General features: G+C 36.5%; 1 protein-coding gene across 1 annotated transcript in view; it reads left to right on the forward strand.

Annotated features, from left to right (window-relative positions):
• TBCD (tubulin folding cofactor D) overlaps positions 1-18,823 on the forward strand; it is a gene marked incomplete at its 3' end in the record, with an annotated part of 106,669 nt that overhangs the window by 60,195 nt on the left and 27,651 nt on the right. Inside the window, exons 15-20 of the mRNA XM_010288713.1 lie at positions 3,694-3,751; positions 9,337-9,366; positions 12,850-12,935; positions 16,719-16,799; positions 17,567-17,640; positions 18,561-18,678. Coding sequence (XP_010287015.1) covers positions 3,694-3,751; positions 9,337-9,366; positions 12,850-12,935; positions 16,719-16,799; positions 17,567-17,640; positions 18,561-18,678 — 447 coding nt within the window. The remainder of the gene's footprint in view (positions 1-3,693; positions 3,752-9,336; positions 9,367-12,849; positions 12,936-16,718; positions 16,800-17,566; positions 17,641-18,560; positions 18,679-18,823) is intronic.

Raw genomic sequence — 18,823 nt, forward strand, 5'->3', positions numbered from 1 at the left:
GCAGTGTGGAAGTGGGCATGGTCACTGCATTTCTCCTTTTCTACAGACCTTTTCCTTACCTAGATAAGCAGGAGGAATTAAATCTGAGACTGTAGTCTGAAGGGCTTTTTCCCCTAGCAGTGCTGGCTGAAGCAGGCTCTTTGGCTTGCTCCTTCACCTGGGTTGCTGCTGCGGTTGAGAATAGCACAGCTGCATGTGATAAAGTGAATGTGATAGAGAGCTTCTCTAGTTTTAAAAAAGCTAGCAACAGAAAAAATTAATTGAGCCTAGATCTGTTTCCATTGTCCAGCTCACTGTGTAGCCACTCCAGCTGGGGTACTGGCACGACTGAAGAGGTGTGGAACGGGCTGTTTGCAGCAGCACTCACAACAGACTCTGGTCTGACTCTGGTCTCGCCTCCTTTTTTAACTTTCTTGGATTGTTCAAAACTGTTTTGCTTGTGATGATTATTATGCCTTTCCTTCCGTAATGAATAGTAGGGAGGAGAGCGTTCTGTCCTGGTACAAGTTAGACTTTTCCCTTTTTTGGGCTCAGGAAGGAAATTTTGCTTTTGTGCCAAATTGGCAAGAGGTTTGAGAGTTTATTTTTTTTTCTTCCCGCAGCTTCAGGGTGGTATGCTTGAATTAATAGTAGCAAATTCTCAGAGGTTAGCAATAGGATAAGCTTCTTGCTGCTTGTCACTAGTACAGACTAGAAGTACCCACTACAGGTGATAAAGGAAATGCAGGTTTATTGTCTGGTACATCTGGTGCTAATAAGGAGAGGGTAACGTGGTATTTCTGATATTTCTGTGTTCTGATGTCTATCACCTGGCTGGCCTCTGCTCTCTGATTCTTTCTGCCTTGTTGCAGGAAGGAAATGAGATCAGTGCTGGGCCACAGAAGTGAGCTGCTAACATACTGTGAGTCTTTTTAACTTTCTCTGACGGGTCAGTTAAGTAAGTACTTGGGGGAGAGGGGCCGGGATAGAGGAGAAGAGGAGAATTATTAGTTGACTAATAGAATTGGAGCTTGCTTTTTGAAATCCATTTGTGTTTATTGTAAACTTAACCGCTGGTTGTGCATACAGGCTAAATATACCTCAAGGAACTACAAAAGGTATTTCATAGAGACTGCAAGATGCAAAGCCGTTCTTTGCTCTACCTGTTAGTAGTCAGGTGTGGTACATTGCAGGCAAGTCAAGACATGATTCTTTAACTAGCTTAAAAAAAAAAATCCCACTTTGTTTGACATAAACAGTTTCTTTATGTTAGGAAATCCTGGTGGAGTATCACATAAACTCCCACGACAAAGCAGACAGGTGAAGACACCTTAGACATGTTTCATCTTAGGCATGTTGCTTTCCTTGCTAATCCCTGTGTTACAGCAGACTTCTGCCTGCATTTTCAAATAGGAATTAACTTGAAAAAATTATTCGTGTAGTTTGATAAGTTTAAATTAATTCTATTAAAGGATTAACATAAAACATTGACTACAGTATGATTTATAAATATACTGGGGCTACAAGGGCAATGAAAAATTCTAGGGGGTTTTTTGTTTTGTTTTTCTTGAACATGGTATTCAGTTGCAGCACTGAATAACTCAGGTGGCATCACATAGACAGTATGTTGTTTTGCTGATTTTACTTATACAGGTTTGTCTTACGGTAACAGAAGAATAAGAAAAAATGGAAAAGTACCATTTGATTAATAGCTGAAATATTGACCAGAAACTCTTGTTGTGTATAATAACCTGAAACTGTCTTCCATTGTATTTAATAAACCACATTTTTAGTCTAAATATGAAATTCAAAGAGCAGTATATATTCTCCAATGATGGTCTTTTAACATTTCCAGTTTGGACAGATTGCATAATCTTTCAAATCAGAATATTAATATTTAATATGTATGTCCTTACACTCATCCCTAAGTGTATTGATGTTATTTGGGCGACTGTTGGAGACCAGACAATGACATGGAAGGATTCTGGTCTGACCCAGCACAGCTCTTCTGAAATACTCTGTAACACTTAACTTCAGGGTGCCTTTGACACAATGAGGGCAACACTCTGGATTTTCAGCTTCCTGACTTCATGAAGGGTTTTTTTCATGGTTTTGTTTGTTTGCTTGTTTTCTCAGAAGAGAACAATATTGAAATACTGCATAACTGATGAAATAATGTTTTATCTTATTGTCCATATAATGGGAAACATTAGGCAGAAATTTCCTTCTTTTTGCTTTCCAGGATGATTTTAATCCAGTTCCTTAGTTTTGAATGTTCTCATCTATAATTAAAAAATTTATGGGAGCTATTAATATCATTAAAACTATATACTTCTGAAATGTCCTTTTAAAATTTTTAAGTTTCGGTGTATGCCAGAGCAGAAAATTAGCAAACATGGTTTGAAGACGATGTATTTGATCCAGCACTTTTCAGCAGTTAGCCATATATGCTGCTTCCTAATGGGATGCTTCCTAAACATTTGCTCTTCCAATGGCTATCGTTTGGATGACCTTCTTTTGTCTTACAATAACCTAATGTTTTTGTGGCAGAGATGAGTTGCTCATGCAAGTAGCAATAAGAAAGCATTAACTGTCTTTAGAACAATTAGTTGGAGTTTATTTTCATTTCAGTCTTGCTTTCTATCTCTTGTTTTCCTTAATAGAGATAAACTGAAATTACAGAGGCAACACTGGTTGTGCATTTCGGTCAATTTTAACAACACAGTATTCTTCACTGTAAGAAACTGATAGCAACTACCCAGGGAAGTTTGATGTTATCAGTGTAATTAATATCTTTATGCTAAAGCAAAGCTATCTTGGATTTACTTTTCAGGTAGTATTTATTTCCTGTTTTGCCTGGAGTCAATAAATAACGTAATGAAGAGTTTCAGAGTTTGAAAGGAATAATTTTCTACTTAAATGATTCTCCTGAAGTGATGCTTATTTGTCACTGAAGTTAATTGAATGCTGGAGGTGGATTTCTAAAGCTGTAGACTTCGTGTCCTGGGATATATTCTCTCCCTTCTGTTGTGTAGCACATCTTTTAAAAGCAGTCCTTTTGAGGTAGAAGAATTAAACTGTGCAGGGTCACCAGACTTCATGCACAAAGAAATTGATTTGTATAATCAAGCCTCTGTATCTACAGGTCACCTTTTAAAAAAAACTGTTTTGCAATTTATCTTGCAGGTCACTTTTTAGGAGACTTTGCATGTCGTTTTCTGATTTTTGTTACTTACAGGATGTGATTGCTCTTGTAGAGATAGCTGCAAGTTTCCATTGCTTAACTTTTAGTTTTGCTTAAGCTTTGCATAAGAATTGTTGTGCATTTGGGTATTGAGAAACCGTATTTCCAAGTTTTAATTTAAAATTGCACTGTATGAGTCCCCCTGTATGAGTTAGAGATAATAGTTACATCCAAGTTTTAAACTCCTACTGTATTTAAAGTGAAAGCCTTTCTATGCAGTTAAATGTATTTGTATGCTCCTTCAGTTGCTTTGATACAGTAGTGTGGCAGTTGTCTGTTTATACTATGGCAAGTCCACAGCAAGCTAGAGAAACAAGGAAGTACATGCTTTTTTTAGTTTTTAGGCTTGTATTTATAAATAATAAGCTCCTTAGAGGAAATACTGCATGTCTGCTTAGAAGTCTAAACGCTGAAATGATGGCATTACTTCTCATATTTTGGTACTAATACTCAGTATTTTATTTCCTCAGTGCATTGGTTATTGCTGCAGTATTTGATCGTGATGTTAATTGCAGAAGAGCTGCTTCTGTAAGTTATCCATTTCTAGCTTACATGTTTCTGTTATTTTTTGTTTGTTTTCATTTAATAATTTGTAGACGTAGTTATGTAGAACTACAGCATATAAGCAATATATTGTGTTGTGAGCAAAAATTTCCATTTTAAAGTCCTTAACAGTACGACGTGAATTTCGATTTTTAAATTATATAATCCACAGATCCACATCTTGATTTATGGGCACACTTCACAATCGGCTGTATTGTTATCATGATGGTTAAGACAAAGTATCTATTAAAGAGCTATTTAGCATTTTCTAGTTACAAAATCAAAGACAAAAGGGTCATATATAGTATACAAACACTGTATTTTTTTCAAGTCATGAAGCTGGTATGTTTTGTGAAGTTACACTTTTCTAATTGTTCATCAACTGTTACTCTATAATCTATAATTGTGGTTAAGTTGAAAATTTCTAGAATAATATCTCTCCTTCAAACATATATTTTCAGTTATTGTATAAATCTCTTTATGTAGGACTGGGAATTTTTAAAAGGAAGTGATAAATCCATTAGGCGGGTATTCTTATGTAGTTAATAAGACTGACACCAAAGTATATTCTGTGGAGCCTTTCTGTAGAAAATATTTATGCTGTTGAGAATTGAAAAGAATGCATGATTGTTCTTGAGAGAAGGGAATTTATGGAGGAGAGGTTATAGAATTTGAGAAGAAGAAAGAATGGACATCTTTCATTGAGAATTTAAGTCAGTGTGTTGGATATATTGAACTTGATTTCTTAAAAAAAAAAAAGAAGTATGAGTTGTCTGTTTCGACAGGTAAAACAAATTATCTTGCACAAATGTAAAATAACCCACCCTATAACTGTATTATCTCAAACATGGACCAAACAATGTCTGTCAAAGAACCAGGTGTCTCCCTAAGAATAAACTTCACTGTGAATGCATTTAAAAAAAAGGCAGTCTTTACAAAATGCAAATTAATTAACAGGTCTTATTTTTTGACTGAGCTTTTGAAAGCTAATGTATTTATAACATAAGAAGGATTTCTCAGGGATACCTGGATAGCATCCTTATTTCTTCTAGCCACACCTCTGCTTGAGAGTTAAGTTGTTGAATGAAGCTGCAGCATAATTGCTGGGAAGTGAGTCAGTTACTTGTGTAATCCTATCACAAATCACTTTGTCTAAATAGGTTAAAACCAAAGCATGGAAGCTAAGGTGCTGTAGATTGCTGAGTACTGATACAACATATTCTTCACATACTGTACAACTAATGAATATGAGCAATGCTACTTTCCCACAAACTTCAACTCCTAAATTTTAGAAACTGTAGAATTTGGTATTCTTGTCTAATTTAAGTCACTTTATTCAAATAAAATCCTTACAGGAAAAATAAAGGTAGCTTTGCTTTCCTGAGAACTGCACAGAACATTAAGGAGTATAGAAGGTGAAAAGTTTTATTATTTATTTGCTCTGTAGGAGTTGTCCTAAGAATCAGTGGTCATACATATAGAGGAGAATTCTTTTTTACATGATTGCCACTACAAGTGTACTGCTTACCTTTGGTAGCTTGATGTCATTGTCATGTGTAATCTTTGTTATGTTTCTATGCTTAAACATAAACGGATAGTTTGACCATGAAATACCGTGCGAAACTGGATACATTTACTAATGCTATAAGCTTAGTGCACATTGTGCTTCTGTATTTCAAATGAGTACAAAATACAGTACACTTTCTTCTCACTTTCCTCTTTTATTTAAACAAAGTTATTGAGCATTCTGCAATTCAGTTACCTCCAATCATATTAATTTTTTCATTAGTACATTCTAATTTAGAGCTTGTCAAAATTTGGACTTGCTGTTTTGATGGATAGTTATGAAAGTACTGAAACCTGTTTTCCTATTTTAGAAAGGCAAGCAAAGAAATATTTTGTGTTTACCAGGCATTACTACAATTTTGAAGAAAAATACCTGGGAGTCCTAGTTATTTCCAATCATTACTACAGTTAAATACATATTTAAATAAACAACATGTTTTACTCGATTTTCCATCTATTACAATATGCAATATATTACAATGCAGAGCACCAATAAAACAAAATAGCATGTAGAGATATTTTGAACCCTGAGGTTAGAGAGAATAAAACAAGACTGTTCTTTTGAAGCTCCCAGAGCATTCTGAGCTGACTTTTGCAACTCCTTCATGAATAATCATTATAAGGAATAAACACATGAATAAGTGATCTCGGACTGGGCTCCATTCAGCGCTGACATGTTAAAGAGAGGGGTTTTTTTCTTCCGCTTGGTAGGTTGGTTGTTTTTAAAATCATGACTTAGAGAACGTTTTAGTATTTTTGCAGGTTTTGTGGGAACAGCAAAGTATTCAGGTTAGAAGGCTAGTTGGTCATCTTGGTTCTGATATCACGGAATCTTTAAATGAAGATCTTTGCATCCAATTTTTCCATCTTCAGAAGGGGATTGTATGAAAAATTAAAAATTATTATTACAAAACAATTGAAGTATTTGGCATATTTTAGGCATGTGCACTTGTTTGAAAGTATGATTGCGAGAGTAACATTTTCAGTTATTGAAAATCTCCTAGGTATTATGAAGAAAAATCTTTTGTGAAACAATAAAAAAACGCTAAAGGAACAAGGAGGGAATTCTGTGAACATTAAATGAGCTCTAGGAAATTGCCTTTTCATTTGGATGAACAATATGTTTCATTATTTTCCTATTTCTATTTTACTTTCTCTCACAAAGCTTTAACAGGATAATATTGGGGGTATGGTTTTCCTTGTAACTTTCTCAGTGCAACATACTCCTTCACACGCAGGAAAAATGATTTACTGTGTCACAATTTTGTTGCTAAAGTTTGGTTTAGATGCTGTTCTTGTAGAACAGTAATGCGTTTAAGTTGTCACAGCTGGAATGTGCATTGTCTACAAAGCCTTTCTAAATCAAGTTTTCCAAATATAACTCTAAACACTGGTGTTCTGTTTTTACCTTCCTTTGAGGGCTTTTTCTGGTTTTGTTTGAATATCTTGATTCTCATTGTAAATTTCCCTATAACTGGCTGAAAACTTACTTGCTGAAGAGACAGTTTTTAGCTTTCTTTTTATAATGTACAGTGACAACGCTGAAGCTAAGAGAAGTTTGTGGTGATGCATACGAACCTCCTTCAACCTCAGCAACCAGCTGTGAAACAAATTGCTATACAGTTTTAGTCTGCAACTGGAAAATTTTTGAGCTACTGAGCTATGTATACAGGAATTTGCTAGTTACCATATTTCTCTTCATACTTTTATGAATAGTAAATTCATATTGCAAGTGTGAGAATCTATAACAAACTGATTATTTTTCTCCAGGGCTATTAAATTGAAATAATTGACAAATATATTTATAGTAAGACAATACTAATATTATCCTTGTAAGCAGTGGTTAAAGTTCTATGATTTTTATAGATAATCAGTTAGGTGTAAATTAACATGTAATTTAGATGCTTAGAATACATCAGATGAATGCTAAGTATTTTTACCGTGCTGCTGGACTGTTTATTAGATCTTCATGATTGTTTTTCTAAGTAAGTTACAAAATAAAATGGGGATACAGCAGTGGAATTTTAGAATTCCTACATTAAGTAAACAAACCATGGGAAATCTTTATGTACAACAGCTGTTTTGCTGCAACATTGTCTATAGGCCCCTGTACATCTTTTTCCAATGATTTTGCCACAGTATATTTCAGTCCTGGGCCTATGGATTGTAAGTAGAATAAAGTAGTATGGTATTGTAAGTAGAATAAAACTTTCATTGGTTTGAGGTGAGGTTTACATTGTTTGGATATCAAAGTTTATGATTTAAAAAGAAGGAAAAAAAAAAAAGCTTTATAGATTTTTGTATCAGTAAGGCACTTGTCTGAGCAGTACATTTTTAAAAGAAATTATAGTGCAGTGATTAAACTATTAAATCCTTTGGCTATGATAGTTGAGAGCATCATCCTTGCTGAAACCTCCCTATGCTGAGTAAAAGGGTCTCAGTAGCATAAAAGGGGATCTAAAGCTAACAAGTATGTAAAAAGAAAGAAACGATGCAGGCTGACATGAAATGACGTCCTGGCACATCCTGGCTGGGAGCATACGTTGGTAGAGAGGTAAGGAGTGAAAACACCCCACGTCAGAAGCTGGACTGCATCATACGGTAGGGAATGCGCGTAGGGCATTGCTACAGCTCCTGCTCCTCTTCTGGAAGGCTGCTTTCTGCGTTGCCCAAGGGTGTATCTACGCTGCCGCCACTGCGGAGGATAGCCCATGCGGTTCTGCCGGAGGCAGTCCTAAACTGGTTAGCTCGGGGCCACTGCTGGCAGCGTGGCTGCAACTGCCAGCAGGCTAAGGTGGGCTCCCAAACCCGCCGAGGTGGTGGGTAAGTGGTTTAGAGTCAGCCTGTGCTACGTGTCCTGCGATGGATATGCTGCAAGCAGGAGCTGAACTAGCCTGGGCAAGTCTACAGGAACTGCAGTCATTATCCTAAACAGACATAACCTCAGAAATGCACGGAGAGACGGTGGCTTCATTAGGGCTTGCTTCACCTGTGTTCTGAGAGTGCTTGCCCCATATGTAGAGTATGATAGCTCGGTGAGCTAACTTCACCTTTTGTTTTTACAGGTGGATTACCACATGCATACTGTATTTATGTAGGAAATACAGAAGCTCTGTCTGTCAAAGTTCTTGTGGCATTTTCAGTCAAGATTGGGACTTCCCTCTGTATGTTAAATATCAGTTAATTGTCAGATGACAAGTGCTGTCCATCACTGGAGATTTGTTTGTAGATAGAGTGACATTCCCTAAGAGAAGTGTCCAGATAATGATGATCTCTCTGAAAAAAGTTAAAATTTCCAGAAATTTTTATTAGTACTTAGGTTTGTATATCCTTTTAATGAACAAGAAATAACAGGCTGCTTTGAGAGAGGGAGAAAATTCAAGTAGGGAATTAAGTAGGTTTTATTCTGTATACCATACAAGTAGAGAGATTAACTTTATGGTTGTATTTGTTGCATTTTGTAAGATTTTGAGAGTTTTTTAATGCAAAACACGAGAAACGTACACGAATTTTGTCTTCTGGTTTTATATTTTCAGTGTTGCGGCATGCTTTCAGATGTGTAGCTTTCAAATATATATTACATTCTCGCTATTTTTTGTCTGAAGTTTTCATTACCAAAGAATCAAACTTTGCCTACTATTAGCAAATTATGTTGAAGAAGTCAGAAAAAAGTGAGCCGTCTCAATTTCTGTTGTCTACAGGTATTGACTTTCAATTCCAGTGCGAAGCCTTGTGTCCCTACTCAAAAGCCCTCTTGTGGGTGCGACTAGTTTAATAAACTCACATTCTTAAACTGTCATGCAACATACAGCTTTAAGAACACCAGAACATAGAGACGTAGAAACAGAAAAGCCCTGTGGGCTTGTTCTACCGACAAAGCTTACTTTATTTAAAAAAGAAAAGCCATGGGTCATTTATATTGTTGTGTGTTTTGAATTCATCATCTGGTGTTTATCAAAAAGCAAACCTGACTCGTTTTGGTATGTTTGTTCTCTGTTCCTTAGGCTGCCTTCCAGGAGAATGTTGGGAGACAGGTATGGTAACTTTCCTGAATCTTCATTCATTAGTGCCTTGGAGGTTACTGTAAACGTGTAGTACCTAAAATCAAAATCAGACGCTGTGGCTTCGGAGAAATTGAGTAAAAGGATGTCACAAAATAATTATTTTCCTAATCGGCAAACAGGTTCTTGTGGAATACTTTTTTGAGATGTGAATTTTATTTTAGTATTCTACTTTTGGAAGAAAATGAGCTTCCTGGTAATTTTTAGTCATTCTGAAAAGCAAAATCGGCACGTATGATGGCCATTATACAGCTTGCATACTGGAATGCACTTACAGCAGGAAAAGTGTGATTTTTTGGTTATTTTTTTGTTTCATTGACTTTCTAGTTTTTAATAAAACCCCTGCAGTGTGCTGCACAACCTTTGCTGTGGTTGGTGATACAACAACAAACTGGACTTAAGAGTCTTCAACTCAATATTTGGTTTTGCCTGTTGTACCATAATGCTGCCATGTAGATACTTTTGAGAAATCTGTTACTTTTGGAGATACCGAAGTGCTTTGAAAAAAAACTATTGTGGTAGGTTCCTATGTAACTTAGAAACATTTAAGTAGTTAAAATGTTCAAACAACTTTGATTTGCAACCTTGGAGGAAAAGGAAATAGGGTAAAGACTTGTATTTCAAAGTTTCCTGGTTTCTCATCAGGAATTAACAAAGCTGAATAGACAACTTTTAGAGGAAAAAAAGGCGAGGGGGGGGAAAAGGTTCAGTTACTGAGTTCTTGTGACAGAGTAGGATATGTGAGCATGGTTAAAGCAAATTTTGTTATCAATAAGCTGTTCTTTAAGCGATTTTTGTTAAAATGCTGTCTGGCTTTCCCTGATACCATTCCTGAAGACCTCTGTGTTAATGAGCTGGCTTATTTTTCCTTTAGAGCTATGGGTATTAAGTAACGTGTCCGTAACTGGTGTGTGTATTTCTAGACAGAATTAGGTTAATAGCAGAGAAAGGGTGCAAGAAGACTAGGAGGAAGAAGGCAGGTATTTTTGGTGACCTGACCCAGCTAGGTCTGTGATAAGTAGAAGCCAGTGTGATTCTTCCCCAGGTCTGTAGCTACTGCCCTGGAGAGGCTGGTTAGTCATCACACAGCAACTCAGCCTGATTGCACTTCGTGAGGTACTGAGTGAAGTAAACACCTTACTGTGACTTCAGTTCCAGGTGAGATAGGGCTCCTGGGTACTGCAGGTTTCAAAATGCTTCCATGTAGCAAAGGTTTTGTGGAGTTTTTTATTTCTCAATCAGAGCGGTACAGTCTGAGTTAGTTTACAGCCGGAAAGTTTGTTTACTGATTCTGCTTTGACACAGGATTCAAATTCGTCAGTGTTGGTAGAACGCACAACAATTTTAGCTTATATGCCAGCACGTTAAAGAGGAGTTTGCAGTGAAATAGTAAGTTTTCATGTCATGAAGAACAGTATCATTTTCCAGTTGGTTCCTGTAGAAGTTCAGATGTTTTACTTACTGAACCATTTCTTACTGCTTAGGAAAATGGTTACTTAATCAGTGGATACACCCTCTGTAGTTCTTTACCTGGGTGTAATGTGTTGAGACAGTCACCCTTTCTCTGAATTGGATGGAGCTAAAACATATTCTCCATCTGAAGTAACAGTGCTGATACTAAATAGGTGGAGAAGAAAGTTGACCTTGCTTACCTTCTTGGTTCCTGCCTGCATTACCTCTGCAATTCAGCGTGTCCTGAATCCGAGAGCTTGCTTTTATGGCCTCACAAAAAGAAGGCATTGTAACTTCCGCTTCACGTAAATGAAAACGTGGGAAACTTTGAAGAATTTTTTAAAAACATAAAGCATGAGAAATGCACTTACTTCTAATAAGACAAACTTATATATTGGGGAAGTAAGTTTTAGGTGTTCTGACAGAATAGAAACTGTTAGCTTTTCCTCTGAAGTCTGTCTCTCCCATCGGCCATGACCTCTGTACTTGTGAACTCGGTGTCAGGAATTTTGCTGTCTCACTGACATGCACTGAGGCACCATGACCTTCGGTGAGATGGCATCAAATCGGCACAGTTACAGCCAAGTAATAAATAGCAAGGTCCAACCAGCAGCTAGAATTGACATTGTTTAGCAGTGGTTTTCCTTATGTACAGTATGCATTCTTATATATTTCATTGTGTGTCTTGTTGTTTGGCTATAAATCATACTGAGGTATTTCTCATGTGTACATTTTTCTCCCTAATCAGTGTTTCATTAGGCTTTTGAGGAGTGCATTCATTTTACCTTTGAGTTATTAGGGCTTGCAGGTAGTCTCTTGGAAAAGCCATAAATATTCTGTCTGTCCTTGGGTCAGCCAGATTCCAGGCCTTGTTTTTTTGGACTGTTGTCCTTACATTTCCCGGAATAAGACCTCCGCAGTAGCAGACAGCTTCCCACTGCTTGCAGTATATACTTCTTTAATTATTCAGGCTTAGATCTAGAGATATTTTCTACTATTTTTGTACGGCTGTATCCTAATGTGGAAGGGATGAGTGAGCTGTAAACAAACAAAACTGTATCATATCCAGAACCCGTACTTCCACATAGCCTTATTGCTTAAATATCATATGATTGTCCCTTTTGTAAGGGAGCACAGTGCCCTTCAGTTGGCTGTTTTCCATTTGTACTTAATTATGGCTTGTGGAGGCTGTGCTGCCGCCTCCGTTCCGAAACACAGCCTTGCTGCCTAATACCATATTAAATCATAGCCAATCAAAATTCTGAATATCTGCATTGTATTGCTTACATAAAAAGGCGAATTTTTAGGTGGCAGTTGCGTATTTAGAAAGATAATTTATCTTCTAAACCCAGGATTTTTTCAGCAGTGATGTCAGAAGTCTGATGCTTCTGTAGGATTCAATGTTTCAGGCTTTGCTAGGAAGCAGTGTTCTTTTTAAAAAGAAATTAACCTCAATTTTTTAGTTTGTAATAAATAAGTCATAAAATATATCTGTGAGTAGAAACAAATAGAAGTAATTGAACTGCCATGTATTCTCTATGTGATGCGTTTCTTGGTGCCTAAATCTCTAATTTTATACTTCGTAAGACTTGCAGCAGATACTTGTTCCCTCACATAAACGGAAAACATGTTTACATTTATCTAAGCCTTCTTTTAGAGAAATCATGTTTTGTGTACATACATAGTCATGCATTCACCAAATACATATTTGTATATGACTTAAAGGTGTTAAGATAGCTATTGCATAGTTTATTACCTGCTGCTATTTACTTTGTTTATCATTGACTCATAAGGGAAGCTAGATATTTTGCTGTTTATATGTCCAACATCCTTTATATCTTTAATATAAGTGATTTAAGTATCAATTAGAAATTAAATTGTATTTTTTCAGTGCTTAGACAGTAGTAGGATATTTGTTTTCAATAATGTTGCCTATTTTGAAAATATTTTACATTTTTAAACAGTATTTTCTTGTGTTTTCCTTCTTCCTTGTGATGTTTGTAGGGCACTTTTCCACATGGTATAGACATTCTAACTGCAGCTGATTATTTTGCTGTTGGTAACAGAGTTAACTGTTATCTGACTATAAGGTAAGTTTCAAAGCATTAGTTTTCCTAAACATGAGGGACCTCTTTTACATAATGAAATATTTGTCCGATTGTTTCACTTTACTGAACATTATGTTTATTACTGTTGTTTTGGAATAAATTAAAATTTGATTTCTCTTATTTCTGCATCAAACCGCTTATTATGCGTAAGACATGGTGAAAAAGTAACCGTGATTTCCTTGTCTACGTGGAGGAATCGGCCCAGAGGCAATATTTGCAGGTGTCGCAAAACTGTCTAAGATGGTCAAGATTAGAGAAGACTAGGGGATTTTGAAGAGGTGTAGTAAAAGGAGAGGCTGTTATGATGGCAGACAGACTCTGATGTGGGTAAAACAACGAACTAATACCCATTTAAAAACATATTTAGCACAAGCTGCTGAATGCGTGGTCTGTGCATAGAGCTTTTACTTGAGTGCTTGTATTTTTTGTAGGTAGCTCAGTGAAAATCTAACCGCAGTATGCAGCAGTGTTTGAAAAAACAAACTGATCGCTGTAGTATGGAGTCTGCAAAGAATGTAATGGGAAATACCAAGACTGGTGCGGCATTGCTATAAATCAGTGGCTTGTCTTGGAATACTGTGTTCTGTTCTGGTCAGCTATCTGAAAGTACAATAAAGCCAAAGTCAGGGGAATTCAGAAGCAAGCTAGGTGCACAGGATGACTAAAATGAACGTTAAGATTGCACTTCCTCTTGAGAAGATGAAAAAGACTGAGGTCTTTTTCTGGGCTGGGTTCTAGCTTTATTTGTCTAAGACAGACAGTCTAGCCTTGGTGTCTAGCCTCCCTCCATAGCCAATGGAAAGAGACAGGCTCCTACAGAAAGTGACTCACACCATTTTAAGATAGGGCAGATAAATTGCCCTATGGAGTTGCATGATGCTGGTAAGCCAACAGCTTAGAAAGGCTTGAAGAGATTATATTCTTGAGGAACAGAAATAGCAAACAGGTATATGATGGTTTATGCTCCATTGCCAACTTTGTGATTTCCCATGAGCAGTTTTTAAAGATAATTCGCACTGGAACTCTCTATCCTCTCCTTGACTACTTTTTTAATTCATCTGTCCACCTCCATATTGTCCCTTTTGTGCAGAATCATTTCAGTCTGTACATAGCTTCACCTTTTACCGACTATCATTCCTTCTGGGGTCCACACCCTCCTCCTACACTCTTCCCCAGAGCTCCCGCCTACTGAGCTGAGATGGGGAAATGCAGTGGCTTGGTACTCGCTGGTGCTCTAGATCCGTATAGCGTCAATGTAATTTTTGAAACGCTGGCTTTTTGTACTAATAGAAGATTGAGAATATTAAAAATTGACAAAGCAGATTTTGTTTTCTCTCTCTTATAATTTTGGCTTGGACACTAGTTATGTTCTCCTTTTTGAGACCTGAATTGTTAATTTATTATCCTTTTTCAAATGCTCATTTATTACTCCTTTAATTTCCATTTTTTTCATAAGTGTTATTTATCTAAGTGAAAACATTTTTACTGTTGATTTCTTTCTTCCACTCTTGTGCCTTACTTTAAATTGTGCAACAGAAAGAATAAAACTGTAAATGCTTTATAAATAATCTCATGCAGTTAGTAGCATGATTGCTTGAAACCATGTTCAGTGTTACTAATCAAACTCTTCTTTGTAAAGTATTTGTCATCTCATTCATTATATTACTTTTAAAAATCTTCACCACTTTGCTCGTCAAGCAGGATGTAATTATTTGGGTCAATACTTAATTATTTCCTTATTTTTGTCTGAGTAACATCAAAGGAAAAGTACATAAGCATATATTTGACTGCACAGAAAACATGTATCATTATGATGTGGTAGGAAGAATGTACCTTTCTGATAGGTATGCCTTAAGGTGGTGTAATTGTTTATGTAGCTGGAAAAAGCTGCTTGAGGTTCATATTCCAGATCTGGAATCTTTAGCTGTCCTTCCCCCACCCAGATAAAACAGTCCTGGGACACTTTGTATGAGGGCACAATACCGCTATGTAAAGGAAGCTCTGCAGGTGTGAAGGTCTATGCTACTAGATTCCTTTGAGTAATAAAAGCTCGAAAAGATGTGTCAATATCTACAGATGGATTTGATTTTGGTTAATAAATGATGATATATTCTTATTACCGTGTGTATTTTTATGTCATTGCTTTTATTCTTTCAAATCTGAATATTTTTATGCAAGTTTTTCACTCTGGGTGCCCTTTCGAAACTTTTTGCTGATGTTCTTTGGAGGATTCAGCTCAGATATCATAATCTATTTCTGAGGGTGGAAGGTAGAGGAAACCCATTTTGTGTGAACTGGGAATAAAGAGATTATGTGATTCAAGATGTTCTGGGCTTGGTAAAAGCAGAGTTAAGAAAGAAGCTTCTTAATGTAAGTAGAGTGGGATACACAAATCTTACCAGCAACATTATCAGGAAAGCTAGACTTGTACCCAGGGCTACTTGCATTAAATACTCAGTAGGGTATAAAAGATGAGGACTGTAGTTAAATATAGTTATAAACTAAAAGTGAAAGTTGGATTTGGCTACAGACGTGGCCCAGGAGATCAACTTCGAGCTGGGCAGAGAAGTTCAGATTAAAATAGCTGGAAAGACTGGTGAGTGCTAAAACTAGGACCCAAAAACCAACTATAAAGACAAGAGGAGAACTCAAATATGGGAGGGGAAGTGTGTTTATTAGTGTATGTTCTTCCAGAACAGGGAAGAAGAAGGAACCAACTGTCTAATCCCCCTCTAGGGCTCATAGCAGTAGTAGGTAGTACTTCAGTAATCCTGTATTGGCTCAAGTGACTGAGGTCTGTGCTGTGGATTTAAGGATTCTTACTCTTCTGATGAATTACATAGATATCAGTATGGTAACATGCAACAGTATTTGGTTTTTATCTTTGTTTTGATTCTCATTACACACACATATATTAATGGAACACTATTACGGTTGCAAAGTTAATCACTCAAAAGATATGAAAAGGTGAAATTAAGGTAATTCATGTCGCCTTAATTTCATCCCTTTGTGCATACCCTTTTCACACAAAGACATTCTACTGATTTTTTAGCTTTCCAAGATTATTTAACATACATCAGATGTACTGAAAAAACATTTTGCTTAACTTCTGTTGACCTTAGCTTTCAATAGTTGATGCTTGTGAAGATTGGAAAGCAAGTGTGGCTGTGGAGTTAGGTAATTATGCAGGATACCTAGCTAATTAATTCTGGTGTTCCCTTACGTTTTAGGTCTTAACTTTGCAGCTTAAACATTTTTTGTCAGAATTGACTTCTCGTGTATGTTTGATTTTTAAAAAGGACAAATTGAAACCCCATATTCAATTTTGGACCATTGTATTTATGAAGATGTAGCACATTTCTATAACTTAATGTTACTGTGTACGGTGGGTTGCATCATTAACATGCTTCTCCAGTCTGAAATAGTTGTGTCAGTAAATACACACATCTACATTTGCTAGAATGTAACCATGGGAATTGAATGTTTATTTTTTATTTTCGTCGTTGTGAAGCTTTTTGTATGTATAGCAGCTTTTGTAGAGAATCTGAAGGAGTTTTAGAAAAGTGATTTAATTTTTTTCAATAATTGTCAGATATTTCCTATTGTATTATTTCATTCAGTTGCATCTCATTTAGGAGAAGGCATGTTTAAGTAATTTTTTTGGTTGCTTTAAAACTCGAGGATGTAAATCTTTGGAGTAGCTTGTGTTAAAATGCACACAGATGTTGATTCTGTATTCTCTCTATATGGACATTTCTTTTTCAGTGTGTATATTGCTGGCTTTCCTGAGTACACACAGCCAATGATTGATCATTTAGTTAACATGAAGATTAACCACTGGGATAGGTAAGTTCATAAAGCCTAATTATTAATATCCAGAAATTGACTGTTCTGCATATCATGCTTTCCTAGATTATTTTTGTAAATTTTACTTATACTAGAGTTTGCAATAGCATTTGACTGAAGGAAACTGGACGAGTAGTAGCTGATGTCATCTGTACCTACCTAGCATATTGTCACTTAAAACATGTTTATGAATTTTGTCTTTTTGCCCTGACCTCAATCTGTTAATAGATTAATAAAACACATTTATATGGTATATAGTATATGTGAGGGGTAAACACCATCACCGTACAATTACCATAATTAAAGTAGATTTCATGCATAGAGATGGTGCTTAGTCATATTCAGGGTTCCTGAAGATTAAAATGTGCACATATAACACAAATGAGATTATATCAGTGCTGATAATACTTTGCATCATGAGAAATAATAATAGTTTACTGTACTGTCCCTGCCAATGCACAGAATGAGCCCTCAGGTTCTGCCATCCTCACGTACATTTTTCTTTGTCTCTTTCAGCAATAAGTTCTATTCATATAGCTAAAAGCTAGCTGTAGGCTGTCTGTTTGGTCCACTGTTTTGTCTTGTTGTCTTTTTTTGTGGGGGGGGAAGCATAGGATGGACAGAGAATACTGTAATTTTTAATATTGCTGCGGTCTTTTATTTTGTTCAGGGACAGGAGTCCCTTCCTGACATTTTTTTTTAAATACATTATTTCTACTAAATTACTAACCCCCCAAAAATCTAAAAATGCTTTTTTACATCTTCAGTGTTATTCGAGAACTTTCAACCAAAGCTCTGCATAACCTTACTCCTCGGGCTCCTGAATACATGGCAGATGTGGGTAGGTAACAAATAAGTTCTGCACAGCGTGCCATATCAAGTGTTCTAGCTTTATGTAGCAAAAATATATTAAGAAGACTTAAACATGCTCCATGACTTAATAAAAATTAAGATTTCCCCTGCAGCTTAATACAGTGCAGTGACACTGATAGCTTTGCCAGTTTTCAGATTTTATGCAAAAATTATAAAATACTCCCAGATCTTTTTCTGTCTGGGGACTGGACTTTAGTTACCTGGCTACACTGGACCCTACCAGTTCTGAGATGAATAACTGGGTGTAGTTCTGTTGCAACAATTCCGGGAGCTAGCCCTCAAATTCCTAGCTTTTGTTTTGTTGATACGGCTTTGATGCCGTAAAGGGTGGGGGGATCTGTTTTGTCTTGTCCAGTCTGACATCTTCAGAAGAATTCCTTTTTGACTGTTGTGTGTGTAACCAAATGTTTCTTAGCATGAATTCAGCATCCTTTGCTCGGCCCACTCAAGATTCTGAGAATGTACTGGCTGCTTTTTCATATGGCTGAAAGACAGCAGCTGACACTCAGGTGAATCTGTAGTTACAGATCTTACCTGGGCTCCCAGTAGTGGACTAGGAAGATGGCAGTTCACATGGGAGTAAAACTCCATGGAAGTACAAGCCTCATTTCCCTTACCGTTCAGACAGCCCAGTGCCTAACAGCAAGTATATTATTTTGTTTATTCCAAACAGGGAGCTAGCTGTGAGTACAAAATTGGTCTTGGTGTCGTTTAGTATGCTTTGTCAGAATTTTGCTTCTATTTTTAAAGCTTGGATTTCAGGATATTTTGGCCTGACTCTCCAGAAATGGTTTTCCCATGTTATTTCTAGGCAGACATGTTTACATTTCAAACTGTGATCTGTCATTATGCTTTGTTTAAAAAAAAAAAAAATTTAATCTCTTTCAGTTTTGCCGAGACTTCTGCCTTTATCAGTGGGCACAGATCTGCACACACGCCATGGGGCAATTCTTGCCTGTGCTGAGATCACCCATGCACTGTGTAAGCTAGCAGGAGAGAATAATAGGTATAAATGCAAGATTATCTTGACTATAAATTTTTCTTTCATGTCTGGTCTATTGAAAGCTTCCTGAGTATAATTATGGAAATCTCCATCTTACTGAACTTCTTTTCCCTTGAATTTTTGTTTGTTTTGATCAGTCATGCCAAGC

This window comes from Phaethon lepturus, unplaced genomic scaffold (assembly GCF_000687285.1).
Source record: "Phaethon lepturus isolate BGI_N335 unplaced genomic scaffold, ASM68728v1 scaffold22060, whole genome shotgun sequence".
Taxonomy (NCBI): domain Eukaryota; kingdom Metazoa; phylum Chordata; class Aves; order Phaethontiformes; family Phaethontidae; genus Phaethon; species Phaethon lepturus.